This window comes from Alternaria burnsii, assembly GCF_013036055.1.
Source record: "Alternaria burnsii strain CBS107.38 chromosome Unknown 705, whole genome shotgun sequence".
Taxonomy (NCBI): Eukaryota; Fungi; Ascomycota; class Dothideomycetes; order Pleosporales; family Pleosporaceae; genus Alternaria; species Alternaria burnsii.
This window is the reverse complement of record NW_024066107.1, coordinates 3,552,007-3,570,587: the sequence shown is the minus strand read 5'-3', so window position 1 is coordinate 3,570,587 and position 18,581 is coordinate 3,552,007. Positions and strand designations below refer to the sequence as shown.

Below are 18,581 nucleotides of genomic sequence, written 5' to 3'. Positions count from 1 at the left end.
GGCGCAAGCTTACTCCATAGGACAAGACTCGTGGAGATTAACATTGGAGTACCCGATGATCGTCTCAGGGATTGACGCGATCCACCCTTACAGGCTGGGTTGACCATTTCCCCTCCCTTCTTCTCGACGTTCCTTGATCTGCACAATGCATTCATGTTAGCTACACCATTTAGATGCGTGTATTTTGTCGAGTTACGAGGGCCGGAATGCGACCATGAGCCTCGCATAGGTGCGTGATATGCCTCGGATGAAGGGTTAGGTCGCAGTTAGAGTTTGGGATGGCGCCGAGCTTGCGGTCCTTTAGCGTTGGTCAGGCGGCGTGGTGGCACAGCAGTGGAGAAGGGTGGAGGGATCGCGTCCTTGCTTTTATCTGCGTCAACGCGACGGTGCGATTCTTACTCGCCGGACCAATCATCTTCCTTGCGGAGTTGTATCAATTATGTTTTGGCAGGCATGCTGCTGAGGCTCCGCACTTCGTTGTAGTAAATGTGAAGGGATATTGTACCCGATGAAGGCACGCTGCGTCTCTGATAATTGTCTATTTCTCACGTATCCTGCCTGTCCTTGTTTGCTTTTGCTGCATGACGACTGCTTCGGGCAACCTGCGTTCGCTGGTGCGGCACCAGATGCCGACCCTGCGTTAGGAAGAAGTATGTCGTCTTGGCATGCGGATGGGGAAGGTACCGTCGACGGTTCGAACGGGTTAGTGGCGTAGCGCACCGCTATAGAGTGGGCTGCACATGCACAATATTCATCGGAAACAGCTTATCCATTAGTAGTGGCACTTTGCGCTCTGGCGAAATCGCGTTCAAGCCACAAAGGATGAAGAGAAGAGATCTTTTTGCGCAAGATTGGGATCCACTGTCTAGCAAAAAAATGCCGATGGGTAAATAGTGAGTCCTAGTCAAAATCGGCAGGAGACAGCCACGCGCGAAGGATCCAAAGATGCAGGTACGCGATAAGCGGCATGCAGGCTTAGATCACGATCCCTACCCATATCCCTTTTCTCATCACATCGATCCTAATCTCTTCGTCGTGGTTGCAGAATCTAAATTCCCGTCTCCTTTCCTGCAAGTTTCTTCACGATATCGATAGAGCCACTCTACCTCGTCTCGAGCCTATCGTTCGTGAGTCGCTTTCTCGAGCGACGATCCAACGTTCTCGATTTTGCGCACGTCCCCTAGTGCGGCACCTGAAACACAAAGCCTGTGACTTGCTCGTCCTTGCAGATCAGCAGTATCATGTCTCATATTGCTTCTGCGTGGCGACGGAATCATGCTTTCAGCTTTTCCAAATGGAATGGTGTCTGCGCCGTTGGTAATGCGTGATGACGGCAGCGATGAAACCGGGAAGGCGGCACGGTAAATGGATCAGACCAAACACTGAACGCGGGGGTTTTAGCATCATTGTGACCGTTGAATGCTTTCCCACAGCCTGCGCAGGGTTGAGACAAAGTGGGCGATGATGCAATTTGTCCCAGTCGTTCTGGTCAATAGACTTGAGATTAGAAAAGTTCGGCTCATGAGACAGATGTTGTGCGGTGTAATAGTTGCATTCAACACCATATTGGCTGACGCAAGGCCGGCAGCAGATGCTGTACCGGAAACCTAGCGAGCCCGTGAAAGGGCTGTAGTGACTAGCAGTACATTTCGACTCCGATAAACATGCAATCCTCCCGAACTCGACTCTACTGAATGTACTCAAACTTGTTTCAATGCGATTGCCAACCTCCAAGAACACCGTGTCCAGCCCGGTGAGGGTTGTAATCTAGCCAGAACCCTATCGTTGATCGTTAAAAGAGATCTTTGCAAAGAGAAGTCGCAGGACGGAAGGTATATTGCTGAGCCGAAAGCCAAAAAGTGAAAAGAGATTAAGGAAAGAAAAAGGCCGTGGTCGCAGACACGGCGAACCTATGGACTGAAGGCAAACAGACAGAGAAAAGATTTTGCAAATGTGCCAAAAAATCGAAAGTGGTTCGCTTTTAATCGCAAATATTGAGATGACGACAGAATTGTCAGATGTCAAACTCATGAAGTGCCCATCTAGAACATGCCCCCTTCCATGGACTGTTGGCTAACAGCAGGGCCGTTTGTAGGGCGTGGAGGCGAGTTGTTGCGCATAGTGAACCCGTTCTGAGGCATAGCTGGAGATGGTCCAAACTGGCTCTGGGCGTTTCCACGTAGACTTCTGCCCTCGCTTGACGCCTTACGCAACTTGCCTTTTGGTTGCTGAGATTGGTTCATCAGTCCGTCAGACGAGTTTGTGCGGAGGGGCTCGCCATAAGGGGCTCGCGGTGCCTCCATACCAGGCTGTACGGCAGGATCGTAAGGTGATGGCCCTGTTGGGCTTTGATTCTCACCGCGACCGAATCCAAAACGTCTTCTCATAGGGTTGATTGGCGGAACGGGTGGTGCGTCATTCTCCATACCATTCTTCAGAGAAGCACCAGCTGGAAGGTTGATCGTGTCAATGGAAGATGTTGTAGAGAGAAACACAGGCTCTGAAATCTCAGACTTCGCGATTGACTTCTTCCGTAGCACTCCAGTCTTAGTCAACGGCTGCACAGTACTTGGGTTGAAAGCAGTTGTGCTGGGAGTGGTGGGGTTCGAGACGGGAGGAGTATGGTTGGCGGAGAACGGAGGTACTGGAGAGGTTGGGTGCGAGAAAGCGTTGGCGCTGCCATTGTTGAAGCCACCTGGGGACGGTCGTGGAGAAATTGGTATTCCCGGAGAGAACTTGCCTTGTGGAGGAGGGAGGCGAGAGTTCTGACTCGATCCAGTGTTGGTTTGGATGGGGTGAAGATGTTTCGATTCGAAGTAATTTGCTGCAGCAGTTTTACTGTTGCTACGCGATCGCATACGACCCTGAGAATCCAGTGACGGCCTTTCAGCAGGAAGTGGGGGTGTGGGATGAGCGACGTAACCAGGAAGTGATGGCATTGTATTAGGAGGATACGCGCCACGGGATCCCTCCGTCATCGCCTGATCCAGATCGTCACGGTATTGATCAGGGCGAGGGCGGCTTCGAGAGCGGCCTGATGATGTTCCTGAGCTTGAGCGCTCCCGTGTTGAACTTCTGGTCGATGCTTGTGGAGACCTGCCTGTTGGGCGACCAGTCCGGCTGCTTTCTGTTGCTGATCGCTGTCGATGTTCCAACTCTCGTTGTGCGTCCTGCTCACTTTGCTGCAGTACTCGAGACTGCTTTGGTCGCAGTGGAGGCACGTCACCTTGAAGGCCAACGAGCGAGGTGCTGCTGACATTCGCTGAAGTTCCCCCAAGAGCAAGCTTCCTCACCGATTTGTTTGAAACATCGACTGTGGCGAATGACTCTCGGCTGGACTTTGCACGGAGCATGTTCAAAGCAGTCTTCAATCCGCCAGAGGGTCCGCCAGGTGCTGGGCTTGTTGACCGACCTTCCGCCCTCGCACGAAGGTTTTCCTGTATCAAGCGCTGCCTCTGGGCGAGATCCCGTTGGAAAGCCTCGTGGTCAGCTTCCGTCTCATTGCTGGCAATTCGTTCGTGGGTCCTTCGCGGAGTAAGGTCCCAAGGAGCTGCAGGATTTGGTTCGGTAGCGCTCATGACAAGAGGTGTCGCATCCCGTCCGCTGATCGAATCCTCTGAGTTCATCTTGCCACTCTCGTCGCGGTACGGGTTGTCAATGTCATCCAGGTCCCATGGGTTGGAATGGCTGTAGGTCGATGGTGCGGGTGTGACTGATTCGGATCCTGGCTGGCGGCGTTGGAGGCCAAACTCTTGCGATTGGATGGCAAGTCCCATCGGTGGGCTCATCATTGGTGGGCCTGGTTCACCGTAGTTTGAAGACACATTGCTCATGTTACGGAGGTGCTGCCGTATCATCCCACTGAGTCCGCCGTTGTCAGGACCTAATGTTGGTGAGTCAACCTCCGTATCGTCCACCTTGACCGTCTCATCAGGACGAGGAGACGCTTCCTGGGTCAGCGCAGGGCTGTACGACGCAGGACCTGTCCGAGGTACTTCTTCCTCAGATGTTGCTCGAGAGCGGAGAGCAGGATGCTCAAATATTGAAGGTGCAGGTCCAGTCGCTACAGGAAGGTTGTCAAATCGGCGTGTGGGCTCCATCGGATGAGGAACCGTCGGTTTCGGGGCCTCTTCCTCTGCATCACTGGAATCGGGCGAGCTGAAGAAAGTTGCCTTGTTGCTATCTGAGCGCTGACGTGGGACTTCTGGGAGACGCTGTGTTGGTGGTGAGCTCGGTGTTGCTGGGCCTGCGGTTCTCATTTGGCTTGCGGCAGCTTGAAACCTGGAGAATGCAGACGGTGCTTGACTAGGCTCAGCAGTCGACTCAGAGCTCGACCGCTCCTTTGCGTCACTTTCAGCTCTCTTGCGCCTCTGCTGTTCTGCACGCTCTCTCAAAGTAGGCTTGCGCGGCGGGGACTTTTCAACTTTATTAGTTGGTGTGCTGCGTCCTTCGCGGTCCTGTTGCATATGGCGCAAGCGCTCTGCGTACTGCTCTTCGCTAAAAGCTGCCTTGGGTTTATTGAAAGTTCCCATGGCCGTGGCTTTGCCTCGGTCATTGGGCTGAAGTGCGGCATTGAGAGTGTGTGCCTCCTCACTGTCGCTGATGACGGGACTCGCCAGAGCCGGCGATTGTGGACGAGCGAGGACGGGACTCGACGCACCAGAGGAGTTGTTCCTGCTCACACCCGGGTATTGGAGCGAATTTGGGCTATCTGAGCGGAAGCCTGGTCCTCTAGCGAAGCGATCGCTGAGATTGGTGGCAGACCGTGCTTGCGCTATGGAAATTGGTGGTGTTGATCGACCGGTTGGCGCACGTGCCCGTTGTATAGAATTGAGACGGTTCATGGCTGAGGACTGTTGCTCTTGAATTTGCTGGTCCAGCCCTTGATCGTAGAGTCTCCGTTTCGTCGTCGATTTACTGAGATCGGGGGATGTCATAGGGGCACCTGCGGGCGGGAAGGCAGGAGAGGATGCTGTTACGGAGCTGGTACCTTGTGATGCTATTGATGTCGCAGCCGTGGACGTACGCGTGTTCACTGTGCCTGAGTTGGTGGATGATGAAGTCTCTCTCTTACGACTGAGCTCCGTAGGGCTAGATGGCTCAGAATGCTGACCCTCGTTTTCCTCAGCTTGTAGCCTCAGCCTTTCCTTCTCTTCTTGTCGAAGTCGTTGGTATGTTGACATGTTGACGTCGTCGTCGTATAGTGTCCGTCCAGTACCCTTAGTGTTACTGTTAGAGATCATATAGATCTTCTGCCTTCCTCCAAACAAGACGTTGCCCTCGCCAGGTCTAGCTCTGCTCATCATGCTACCGGAGCCATCGTCGTCTCTGCTGCTGTCGAAGGAATTGGTTCGCTCGTTTGCAAAGGGCGGTCGAATAGAGCCATTGAGGGAAGAGACTTCAGCAATATCGGAGAGGCCACCGGGGACGAAACCAAACTCGTGGAGGCGTGATTGGCGTTTGGGTTGTAGTACACTGTCGTCACTGGCCTTGCCGATCTTGGAGTCTGGGTCGTCTTGCTCCTTCAACATGCTGAAGCGGGTAGATAGGCCAGGCATGATTAGACTTGTCCGGAAGTCATCTGCCTTGGGAAGCGCGGCACTGAGATCGAACTCTGGTTTGGGCTCCTCCTGACCTTTCTTGCCCTTCTTTGTCTTCTTTGCAGCGGCCACATCCTCACTGCCATCCTTCTTCCTGTTCAGCCAACGATTCATGATGCCCTGGTAGTTATTAGCAAAAAGATTCGAACGCGCCATTGCATCTGGAGAGGGCAAAAGGCAACGGCGAGCGCCTTGGCAGTGTAGACGAGAGGAGGTATCTTCTTACTGGTGGCAACGATTAGACTGGATTATAGCGACGATTGTGCGCTAACCAATCTGGAGCGGACCTTGTCTGCGGCAGGCGCAGTCGAGCGATGAGTGGGGAAGGTGAGAGCAAGGCGACTCGGGCTGGGAGGAAAGAGCAGACGCGAACATGTAGCGGGGCCAAAAACAACAGTGCAGTCGATCGCGAGCAGTGTTTTTTGAAAGAGTGTCCTAGGCACGGGGGAATGTAATGTCGGCAAGAGGCGAAGGAGGAAGCTCGGGATGAAAAGGAAGGCGTGCAGCGATTGCAGGCGTGCTTGGGCGCGGGCGTCTCTGGATGGCTCGGTTGGCGGCAAAAAGTACAAAACAATAGATTATAGCGAAAGTTAAGGAGCGTGTATAGCTGGAGACAACAGGTCAAGGAGTGAATGCACGCGCGCTGCGGAGTGCTGGCGTGGTGAAGGAAAAGAATGCAGAGAGCAGATCTCCCGACCGAAAAGATGCTTCGAGGAGCGGGTCGACGTGGGTATGCACTCTTTGGGCCTCTGGGGGAGTGACAAGCACTCTCACATGGTACAAGGATCAATTTCCACTAGCCTCATTTCCGCGTCGTGCATGGGCGTCGCGGTGCAGGGTGAAGAGAGACGCCATAACGCGCGGGCCAGCATCCGCTCGATAGGCTGACTGAAGTCTGACGGCCATGATTGCGCCGCTGAGCCCAAAACCCGCGCCGTCCCAGGGGATGCGGGCGACACGCAGAGTGAAGATGCAGCGACGTGATCAAACGGTCATTTGCTAGCGCCGACGCTTCTTCCCCGTCAGACCTGCGCCTTCCCTTGTCAGACGTCGCTCCCTGCCTCCTCAGACGCGTCGCAGAGGCATTCTTTCGTTTTCCAATAACAAATGCGCACTCACCCCACAGTCCCCAAGACACCCACGCACGTTCTCATGATAGCCCTTGGCCCGCCATTTCCAGCTGCCGCAACGACAAAAAGTATCATGAACATGGCGAGGGACATTATGCTACCATGGCGCTCTGTCCAATCAGCGTCCTGCCCTGGGCGGTACCTTGCAGGCGTCGGGAGGGGCTGACACATCCCTGCATCCTCCATGTAGCCTCCATCGACTTGCTTTTGTCGTCCTGCCGCGACCCATCGTCAGCTTTGCCTCTGCACCTGCCAGCTCTGCAGCTGCTGCAAAATATACTATCCAATCGCCAGCCTCATACATGGGTAGCCAAAAGTATGCGGGGACGCGACCCAGAAGCACCAAACGCCCATCGCGTACCTGAAGCCGCTAACCTCGGGACGCACAATGAAGCGAGCGAATCACCCAGCCTCCTAGTCATGGTCCCGGTGGCCTTTTCTCACTTTCCCCTGGCCTAACCGCCTGCTGCTGTCATACCTCCCCTTTCCAAGTACTACCATCAGTGCAGAACCATGCTCGAGCACTCCTCCTGATCGACTCTCGAGCGAAACAACTCAATTGGTCTTCTGTTATCGCGATACCGGGCCCGGCCAGATTTGTATCCGTACACCTGGTCCAACTGTCGTGTCATCTCCCGTGTGGCCGTCTTTCTACCGTCAGCCCGCCCCTGTCTGCGGTTCCGAACGGGCATGCCTCCCCTTCTGCTCGGAACGTTGAAGGCTGATTGCCTAATATGAACGTCGGCGTTTTCTTCGCGTGCAAGTTGCACTACTGCATGTACCATGCGGCCCATATGCCGACATGGCTGATTCTTCCATGGTCGACCAATGACACACTTGATTTAGCTGTGATTTAGAAACTGCTGAGCTTACTGCAGATAAGCGCGTCCTCTTTCTGCATTTACAATACCTATGGTCATCTGAGATGTTCTATATATTATTAACTTTTCTTCAAGTTTCAACTTGTATACCGAAATGAATAGCCCGGGCTGGACCTAATCCATTGCATCGGTGCCACGAGGTGAGCAAACTGCCCCTCATCCGCCGCCTGCCGTTATACGCTGACGATGATCATCTCCAGGCCGTCCGCGAAATTACTGTAGGATCGGCGCTACACCAGCCCTGTGAGACACCCACACCCCATTTGCTGCCACCGTCCCGTAACACGCGACAAAGACGCGTCTAGTATATTGGAGGCCATGTTGACAATCACACACGCGATGGTACTTTTGGCAACTATCTGACCGGGTTTCAGATCTAGCTCACGCCGCCTTACCAGACGACCCCACGATTGTTTCATACTCCCGTACACCATGTCCGGCGAACGCCTCACTGCGGTCCGAACAGCTTCATAGGCTTCCTCAAACATGGTCACCCAAGCATCATCGCTGCAAGCCAGCATCACCGTTATTTTTGACAGCGGGTCTGGCTTACCAGGCTCTGGTCTATCAAACGTAACAATGCAGGTCACGCTCGCAAAGAAGCTGAGATCCTAGTCCATTCGCTCGTTTCCACTATTACATCTGTCTACAAATTCGGTCCCGAGTGGTCATCAGGACGATTTAGCATGTCACCATCAGGACATCAGGACCTACAAGATGAGCTGTGAGTGTCATTGGCGCCGTCAACGTCACTACCGCTCCAGTCACTAAGTACCATCTCCCTGCCAAGGAGAGAAACGAAAATAAAATTGCAAATTCTGTTCTAAAGCTGCGGTAGCATCTTCGCGATCGATCCGTCAGGAAATCAAAATTTTGTCATAATTACAAGGGCCGAGATGACAAACCTAGATAATTTCCGCTGATCTTCCCGGACAACGTGTTTGGTGAGCAGGGTCTTGCCGTGTCAGTGCGGGGATCTTAATTACTCCCAATCTAAGTAACGCGCTTTCGTATGTAATAGTGGTAAATCTCGACCGACAAAAACCCGACTCTGAACCTAGCAATAGTGTCTCATTGTATCCGGGGTATGGTAGTGTCGACTGCTGGGCGTTCGGTTTTGCTTTCATCTTAATCTGCTTTGTCGACATGCTATGCTCTATACACTTGTAATGTTGTTTCTTTGCTTTAGGTTGGGAGGTCGCTTCGACTGCGTCGAAGAATGTCTTAGCTATCAGCGATGTTTGAGAATTTGTTGAGTAAAAATATGTGTATGTGGCGATTGATCTTCCATTCAGTCAGAAAGAGCTGGATAGCGGTGATCTAAGTCGACATTTACCTAAATACGGGAAGAAAAATAACGACATGGTTTAGGTTGACGTCTTTCATCCTCCGTTTGTCTAGGGCTGCGAGTGGAGCAGAGAAAAGCTCATCTTAGAATCACTATCACAGAATGCCAGTCAACATGTTTCTCCCTCTGCTCTGTACAGCCGCGTCACTACGTCGTCTCGCTATCACTTTCACTCTCACTTACCCAGTTTTGGGCCCACTAAGTGGCCTCCAAACGCACGCTCATCGAGGGTGCTGCTCACGAGTCTACTTTCTACCTTATTTTCCCCGTTCCTATCTCAACTCTCGATTGGCTTATGGTCTACCAAGATGCGACCAAATCTGCTACAGTTTGTAGCGCTCGCAAGTGCAGGTGTGATCAAGCATAAGCCCGGCCCCAAGGACATTTTCTCCTGTGGTATTCCCCTTCCCACCTTTGAAAATGGTACAAGGGCGGCCAGTTGGGCTCAGTATCTCGATGAGACTCAGGCCCATATCGGTCAAAACAGTCAAGGCGCGACTGATATGTTTGCTGGTCCTGTCGGAAGAGCTCCAGTGAGATGGCCGCGTAACTCGGACAACAAGGCCGTCATCCCGTACTGCTATCAAACGGAGGAAGTTCGCAAAGCCGCCTTGCCGATCGTATCCGATGGTATAAGAACGTGGATGTCGTAAGTATATGCCAACTAGGTCAAAGATGGACTGGTTGACCAACAGGCTCCTAGCTATCTTGGCCCTGCTGGCAAAGAAGCAGGTCACGCCATCAGTTTCGAGGAGCAGTTGAACAGGGGGGGGGGGAAGCCGATTTATTGTACGCCAGACAGTAAAGCCCTCGATGACTGGAACTCAGCTCTGCCTCATGCAACACTGGCTATCTATTGGGGTGGAGAAGAGATGGGATGGAGTGCTAGTGTAGGTCTACAACCTGACCAAGATACACCTTGGGCAAATCAGCTTCACATTGGAGACGGCGAATGTCTCCATTGCGTTCTACAGTAAGTATCCCTATGGAAGCTAAACACAAGACATACACTGACTTCCTACTCTCACATTAAGCGAGCTCGGTCATGTCATGGGTAAGGGGAGTCATCTCGTAGTAAGTCGCGACAGTTGTATTGATAAAAGCCAGGTATGGTACATGAGCATCAGCGTAGCGATCGAGATACCTATATCAAGGTCCAATACGAGAACATCAACGATTTCGAAGAGGTAAGCAGATTTCTCCCTATACGTGCAAATATGAACAATCATTGATGATTTGACGCAGTGCTGGGAACGCGCCAAAGTCAAGGGCGACCCAAAAGTCACCCGGTCCAACATCTGCGATAATATGAGATATGCACTCAAGTATGATTGCTTGTGTGGCCATTTCGTCAAAGGCATTACCGGAAATCTCCTTCCCCTCTTTACGCTTGACGTTTACGATATTGATAGCGTCATGCACTACCCAAGTTCTTCTGGAGCAACAACAGAATGTCCTAATTATGGGTCTGAGGAATTTTCCAATCGTTGTCCCATCCAGGTCTACATAGACTACGAGGATCATAGCAAAGGATTGACGATGCTGGTACCAAACCTAAGGCCGTCTGACCAGGATATAAAATGGGTCAAGCATGTCTACCCTTATAATGTGGAGATTTAAGTTAGCTTTAAAAGAAGAGATGTTGGTTGCTATGAAATGCGTCGAGACGTTGTGTAGTGATGATGCGAAAGTGTTAAATCGAAGTGTATAATGGATGATGGGGAGCTTCAGACTCGTCGAAGAACAAAACAAAATCTAGAACCACTCAAATCCAGTCGACGTACATGTATGTACGAGTATTAAATTGTTAGCCTTCACTCGAGTCTGTACCGAAGAGAGACTGACCATTCGAGCGTTACCAGATCTCCGAGAGTAGTCGCGGTTGGTTACCTGCGATCGCAATTATGGATGTCCTACCGAATTCGACACGCCCGCGAGATGCTAGGTAGAGTGGAAGAAAGTCATAACCATACAGTTCTTGAGTGGCGACAAAGCGTCGTTATATACTGTTTCATCCCAAAGCCAAATCGAAAACCACCTAGGTACAAGAAATCGTGCAGTCTGCCTGCAACGTTACGTTCACCTAGAGTAACCAGTGCGTCATCCGTCTACTATGCAATTGACCTAAACGATGCGCGCCCCTCGGTAATGCTAATTCATCTCACTATCAGACCTTCACTTCCGAGATACGTCATCCAACTTCCCAACGACTTTCTTAACCTCCAGGGCTGTGCTCAACAAAACGCAAGCTATGCAGCTACCCGCTGCAGGTCAGCCTCAACTGCATGACGAACCGCGTGAGACGGTTAACAGTGGGGTACCTTATCTGATGTAACCGAACTTGCTCAACAATATCCGACTTCCCTCTGCGCGAGCGAGCGGGGTTTTGTTGAGCTTATCTCGTTCTCCTCTGGCTGAGTAGATAACAATCGGAAACTGTGCAGACGGAAAAGACTGACGAGTAACGCCCACAACGATCACGCAACGCAGTAGAGTAACGTTGTTTTGAACATGTTTTTGCATTACAATACATAAATCTTCGCGAGTCATGGATACATCTAAACCATGCGCCTGAGACCCAAACATGCAAGAGAATGGTGTTGCTTCTCTTGCCCAACTATACTACTACGCCTCTATCGTTATGAACATGAATACCTTACCGCTGGTCTATATTTAACATTGCGCAATCGCGACTGAAACAGCCTGGTCGTCAGAGTGGCTGATGCTAATGTTGATGCTCTTGACACCAACGCGGTTGGCTTCTTCTTGAGCCTGGCCATAGAGCTGTGTAAATGTTAGTATATAGTTCTTAGATTGCGTATTGGAGTGCACATACCTGTACGGTTGGAACACCAGACTCGTCGTTAACGATCTCAATATCCTTCAGCGGAGCACCGGCGCCTTGCCCCTTGACACCTAGGGACTTGAAGACAGCCTCCTTGGCTGACCACTTTCCAGTAAAGCTTGCCTGAGGGTTTGGTGCCTTCTGGCAGTATGCAATCTCCTTCTCCGTAAAGTTGCGCTCGATGAAGGTCTTGTTCTCAATGTTCAGCGCACTGAGACTCTCAACATCGACACCAACTTTGCTGTTGGAGGAAGCAGTGGCCTTGGTGAGCTGTTCGACCATGTTCATTGTCTCCTGCGCCTTCTTGTCTTTCTTAGTAGCAGGGGTCTTTGCATAGCTGTATGTAGAGGTCTTCTTGTCCATGGTGACACGCGCTTGCGGGTTAAGGAAGACCTCTTGCATCTTCTCATCCTCATATGGTGCCTTGTCCTTGGCGCGGAACATGGTGTTGTTGATAAGACCGTCGTGGAAGTATCGGTAGGCCTTCTTTTGGCGAGCCTCAACCTTCTGCTTATAGGCGGCGAACTGGTGGTGTTCAAGCGCGGCGAAGAGGTACCTGGGATGAATACCAATAGCTTGACTTCCCTTCTGTCCGAAACCGAATGAAGTGACGGAAAATGCCTTGACACCATCAGTCTGAATGGATTGGGATGGGTAAACAATGTAGTCAAACTGCTCCATGTTCTTGTCGATGTTGTCGGCATTGGGGTTGCCAGGTACAAGACCAGAGTTGAGCACCTGCAAGCAGCCGTTGAACATCCAAGCACCGGCAGCACCCTTGGGGTGACCAGTGAGATGCTTCTGCCAAATACTCAGCAGCGCATTGCCCTTCTTACGACCAAGATGACGCATTTGGTGGTTGATGACATCGGATTCGTTCTTGTCGTTTGCCATGGTAGAAGTACCGTGGAAAGAAGCGACATTGAGATCGTCGATAGTAAGACCCCAAGTAGCAAGGGCACCACGAAGAGGAGCGATGCGTGAATCCTGTTTCCAGAAGTTGTTGCCCAGGCTGTTCAGCGCATCCTTCTCCTGTCGCTTAGCTTCCATTTCGATGTTGGAAGCACGCTCCTCAAGATAAGCAGCCTCGTCGAAGTCCTCGCCAGTGGTGTCCTTCATCGCTGCAACTTCCTCCTGGAGGTACAGGATTTCTGACTCTTGCCACTGCTTGATCTGTTTGCGTCGGAGATCCATCTGTCGTCTCCTGTACTTGATGTCAAGGAGTGGGGATGGGAACTTGGACGGGGTCTCTCGGGCGGTAGTCAGCACACCCTTTCCTGGAGCAGGAACGGAACGACCAATCTTGTCAGTCGCTGTGGCAGTGAAACCAAGGATACCGTAGATGGGGACTCCCATATCGAGAGCCAGCTTGGCGTCCATGATAACTTGCATACCACAACCTTGCGACTCCATGAAGCCATTTCTGGTTGTTGTGGCAGGTCGCGACATCTCCTTGGGTGTACGTCCGTGAGCAAACTCGTCCTCAGCGTTGCTGGTAGCCTTCATGTTGGCGAATTCATATGAACCTTCCTCCTGGAAGTCATCGAAACCACCAACAAAGCAGACACGGGCCTTTCCTTCGACAATGGTATCGTAACCAATGTCCAAAGACTCAACAGCAGTGGCACAAGCACCGACAGGAGTCTTGATAGGTCCAGTGGATGAAAGGAGCAACATGTTGACCCAGGCGCTCATGGTGTTGATAAAAGACTCCTGCAGGATATCTTTCTGGACTGGCTTGTCCATGAAGCGGTCTTTGTACATTCCACGAAGAGCGGTAGTACCACCAATACCGGAACCGACGCAGTTACCGACCTGAGAAATGTGGACATACTTGTAAAACTCGTAGGGATCGGTGATACCACTGGCAAGCAGACACTCCGCAGTAGAGACGAGTACAAAGAGTGTTACAGGGTCGACCTGAGAGATGATATCATCGGGCACACCGTACTTCTTGGCGTCCCAGCCAGTAGGGACTTGGCCAGCAACGAGACGATCGAAGCGCAGAGCTTTGGGAAGGAGGAGTGTAGCACCCTTCTTCATACGAACAGTGTACTCGGCAGAGCCCTCGATCGCGAAGATCTCGACCTTGTCTCCATGCTCCAGCTTGAACTCCTCAGCAGTCTCCTTGGAAGCCTCGAAGGGATCGAGGTCCTCCTCGATCTGGATCTCCTGCATGAGTTGCTTCTTCTTGGGATCGTAGCCGTTGAAGAGTTCGGGCTCGATGAGACGAATACCAGCGTGCTCAAGGATGTACTTCTCGTACTTGGGCTTGACATCCTTGTCATCAATCGGCTCGTTAGTCTTGGCATCGACCCATCCGGAGTAGCTCTTTCCTTTGAGTGGACCGTTGTGGTTCTTGATGAGACCCATGATCCATGCCATCTCAACACATCCCTCGAGGGAGAACTCGCCATATGCTTCCATCTCCCAGCGTGTCCTAGAGTTACCCCAAGGTCCAACCTCAGCAAAACCAGTGACGACGACGACCTTCTCAAGATCAACCATACCCTTCAAGTTGTCGTTGAGAGGCTTGACCTCAGTATCCCAGTCGGGTAGCTTAGGGAAATTGAACTTCATGTTTGCTCGGGGTTCGACCGTGGCCTTCTTGTACAGGGCTTCGCTGGCCTCGCCGTTGACAACCTTGTTCTCGATGGCATTCTCCTTGATGACAGCTCTGCGGATATCACTCGTCTCAGTGAGTTCCTTGCGCAGATCGGTCATGAGGTCTTTCAGGTTGGGAATATACTGGAAGCCACCGTTGAGATCTGCCCACACAGGCTCGACCTGGCAGAGGTCGACAATCGGCGGTGCCATAAGACCAAGCAAATTGAAGGCCATCTCCTGCTGGGAGAAAGTACGCACACCGTACTTCTCAATGCCCTCAGCAACAATGTTGTTGGCACCCATCAGACCAGTACCACGAGTCCAACCAATAACAGCACCGCAGATGGTGAGGTAGTTACCCCAGCTCTCCGAGTGCCACCTTGAGAAGAGAGTCTCGAGTGACATCTTAGACTCTGAGTAGAGACCATCGTTACCAAAGGTTCCGTGGTTAGGGGACAATGGCAGGATGACTTGTGCTGGGCGGGTCTCGTAACCGTAGGTCTGCTTTTGCTTCTTGACAGCTCCAAGCATGCGCAGAAGGTTGGTCAACATGATACGGTGAGCAAGCTCCGACTTGGAGTCGATGCTGTCAATCTCGCGACCGTTCTCCGGAATGGCGGCAAAGGGAACGATGAGATCGAGATCCCAACCAAGACCCTTCTTGGTGTCGAAGATGTAGTCGACTAGAGCCTCAACATCCTGGTTGCTACCCTGATTGAAGGGTACAACAATGAGTTGAGAGCCCCGAGCACCGTACCGCGAGTACATGGATTGGTAGTACTCGGTGACTTCGCGGGAGAACCTGGAAGTTGTGACGACGACCTTGGCACCACCGCTGATAAGACCTTGAAGGACTTGCGCGCCAATGGAGCCGGCACCAGCGCCCGTCATAAGAGCATACTTGCCCTGGAAAGTGACACCGGACTTAGCAGCCTCCTCCAAGCAGTCTAGGTAGACGCCAGTGAGCTTCTTGCTGTACTCCCAGCCATGATCGTCCTTCCTCTTCAGATGCAAGAAAGGAATCGTCTCAACCTTGCCTTGCTTGGCAGAGGCATTGACGCGACCATTACGGCCCCTCTTGCCTCCAATAGCCTTGACGTTGTCGTGGGGCATGATCTGACCCTCGTTCATTGACAATGAACGAATGACATTGCTGTAGAGGCTCTTGATCTGGAGTTGTGATGACTTGGAAAGCTTGTGTTGCTGCTTGATGAGCTTGTAGATTCTTTGCAGGTCGTTCTGAACCTTGGTGCGGTTGCCGTACTCGGACAGCTTTCCACCCTCAGCCATCTCGCGCACGTAGTGCTCAAGCTTGCGAACGCTCGCTCTTGGGGCTTCCTCGTAGTTCATGTTGCCCTTGGCATCAATCTCCAGGTGTGGCGCGGTGGGTACTGCGACATCTTTGTAGACTGGAGCCTCGTTCAGGACCTCCTTGCAGTTGTCGATAAGCTGTTGACCAAGCTCTTTTGCAAGCTCGTATGTCTCACCGCGCTCAGTGGGGCAGTGGTCCATGTGGTATTGCATGAAGTCGAGAAGGAGAGGGTTCGAGCGATTCATGATGGCGATGCAACGGCTGACAATCTCACGATCGACCGCCTTGAGCTTGCCGAAGATGATGTCGTAGTACATGGTGAGAGCATCTTGACGTGCCCAGTTCCATGATGAGTCGTAGACACGAGCCTTGAGTGGTGTGAATTGAGGCTCAATACCGGAGGCGTAGAACTCGCCGTGCTCGGTGGTCCAGAGATCAAGCTGAGCCTGGAGCGTAGACTGCGCCTTTTGTGAGTCGACGAAGGACTTGTCACCCGCACGAAGATCGATCTTGAGGTATCGGGCGAAGAGCTCAAGCTGCTGCTTGAAGAGTGCGCGTTGGTCCTTGGTAAGCGCGTCGATGGCCGCAGGGTCCATCATCATGCCACCACCCGAACCACCAGCGTCGCCGCCGGCTGTAGGGGCAGACAAGCTGATTCCGGCAATGCCTGCGTACTTGTTTGCCTGCTCGTCCAAGAAAGCCTTGCCGTCGGCTTCTGAGCCGAGACGTGCAGCTGGCTCGTTGGTGATGGCGAGCAGCAGAACTCCGTCTTGTCGTCCCTGCGCCAGTCCCCATCTTGTCTCGAGGTGCTTTCGCACAGCTGTGATGTTGAAGCCACCAGGCATCTTGGCTGACACCATGCGGGCAATGAGAGAAGAGGACTGCTTTCCAAGCTGACCGTTGAATGTAGCCTGCATCGCAGCACCGAGCTCGTCGAGAGGGGTATCTTCGGGCTTTTCAGGAGTTGAGCCAAACTCCTTGCCCAGGTCTCCGAGGATCTCGTTTTGTAGGGTAGACTTGCCTGGAAAGCTGTTAACTACGGTTTTTGCTGTTTCTATGCAACTGACTTACCTCCGACTAAATCCTTGATGGCCTTGCTCAGCGGGATGTCCACGAGCGGTTTCTTGAGCTTCTGGGCCACCAGTGTCCGGACAATGTCCGTGGCTGTGACTGGCGCATCTGGCACCTGGGCTGCAGGTCCAGCACTTGGTGGAGGTGGTGCTGCAGCAGCAGCAGCGGGCGCTGAAGCGGAGGGTGCAGAGGCGGGCGCTGATGAAGCACCCCCACTGCTCGCCGCTGGAGCCTCTGGTTCCTCCTCTATTGGGTCTACATCGTAGTAGATGTCTTTGGCGTCCTTGTTGTAGCACAGAATTTGACGCTGCAGCGACCGCGCCGCATCGTGTCCTTCGTATTTGCTGGCGAGTGTGCGCTTCGCCATGACACCGAGCGTGTCTGCGGGGCCGATCTCAACGATGCGCTCCGTCGTCTTCTCGCCAAGGACGACATCCTGCGTCTCAATCCACCTCACGGGCGAGGCAAATTGGTATGCGAGCAGCTCAATGAGCAGCGTGTGCGAGAGCTCCTGCTCAACCTCGGGACGCATGATGAGGTAACGAAGGGAGCAATTGGCGGAAAGGAGGGTGGGTTGAGGCTCGACGGAGCTCAATGGGTATCTCTATTACAAAATAGAAGAAGGGTATCGTGGGTCTAAGGAGGGAGGAAGTGCCAGGAAGAAGACGCGCTATTAGGTGGGTGGGTAGTGTATAGTGCGGTGAGAGCACTCGAGCGATTCAAGGGTCCGGGAGGGGTGCGTTGTCTCCCCCGCGAACGACTTGGTTTTTTTTTTTCTCAAGGGAAGTGGAGTGAGTGGTCAACGGGAGTTGCAGGAAGAAGAGACGCAACGCATTGGCTGTTTATCTCTTGTTGGACAGGACAACGGCTTGCGGTGATATGGCAGGGCGTTGAGGAATTCTCCCGCCGCGGGCTGGCGGTACTAAAATTCCAGACCCCTGCGACTGCAGCTCGTTACTGCTTTGGCCGGTGCTCAACGAACTAATCTCGCCTGGAAGAGGTGGGCTTGCGAGCGGTGCAAAGGCAGCCACCCAGACGTGATGTGATTCTGGTTGGACTTGCGAGATAATGGGTAACGCAATTGGAGGATGCTGGCCTGGTCCACCGTGTCCTCAACAGCTGCGTGGGTACGGATAAGCGCACCTGGATCCAAGTTGTTGAGTGCTCTGCCCCAGCATTTGTGTAGGAACATACCGCAGACCCCTGCCGACGCTAGTGACCCATGATATGCGGGCCAAATCTGAGCTCCTCGTCGAAAAAGTCGACCAACTCGGCGCGAACATAACCACGCCAGCGCACCGCTTCCGACTCATTCCTCACCTCCTCCCAGCCCAATTGCACTAGCAGTCCCCTCTGATTACTTTCTTATACCCTGGGGCCCGTTGTAATCCTGTTGCCTGCGGTCTTTCTCTCTACGCCCCTCGCACACCACACCGCACATAGCAAGGGAGCTGCTATACGATTAGTACTACGACGGGCCAGATCCCGAGCACATCAGCCAGATTAGCTTCTGTCTGAGTGAAGAGGTACGCATTGAGTGATTGTTGCGAGAGCTTGGGGACACTTGTTCTCTCCAGACGGCTCTTGCTCGTTGCATTGCCTGGATGGCGCCTCCCCCACCATAGCGAAACACCAGACGAGAGCTCACACTATCCAGACGCTCCTTCCCGCCCTTGTCGTTCCTTCCACACCTATAATCTGTCCAAGGTATGCGCCTTCCGCTGCTCCTAACTCACCTCCAAATCTTCTGAACGCCCGGCTTACCATTGCCATTGCACAGGACACCG

At 52.7% G+C, this 18,581-nt stretch overlaps 3 protein-coding genes across 3 annotated transcripts; 1 reads left to right on the top strand and 2 right to left on the bottom strand.

Moving 5' to 3' along the window:
- Positions 1-2,042: 2,042 nt before the first annotated feature.
- GT037_001250 (uncharacterized protein) lies at positions 2,043-6,838 on the bottom strand (the record flags this gene model as incomplete). The annotated part of the gene is made up of 3 exons (XM_038926297.1): positions 2,043-5,821; positions 5,873-5,892; positions 6,720-6,838. Coding segments are annotated over 3 exons (3,918 nt in total), but the record flags the coding sequence as incomplete, so codon positions are not given.
- Positions 6,839-9,267: 2,429 nt separating this feature from the next.
- On the top strand, positions 9,268-10,579 carry GT037_001249 (uncharacterized protein; the record flags this gene model as incomplete). Its single annotated transcript, XM_038926296.1, has 5 exons — positions 9,268-9,608; positions 9,663-9,932; positions 9,994-10,013; positions 10,067-10,146; positions 10,205-10,579. The coding sequence occupies 5 exons, from the start codon at positions 9,268-9,270 to the stop codon at positions 10,577-10,579; spliced, it is 1,086 nt and encodes a 361-aa protein (XP_038792152.1).
- A 1,053-nt stretch (positions 10,580-11,632) lies between these two features.
- GT037_001248 (fatty acid synthase subunit alpha) lies at positions 11,633-17,326 on the bottom strand (the record flags this gene model as incomplete). The annotated part of the gene is made up of 3 exons (XM_038926295.1): positions 11,633-11,743; positions 11,796-16,744; positions 16,795-17,326. The coding sequence occupies 3 exons, from the start codon at positions 17,324-17,326 to the stop codon at positions 11,633-11,635; spliced, it is 5,592 nt and encodes a 1,863-aa protein (XP_038792151.1).
- Positions 17,327-18,581: the final 1,255 nt, after the last annotated feature.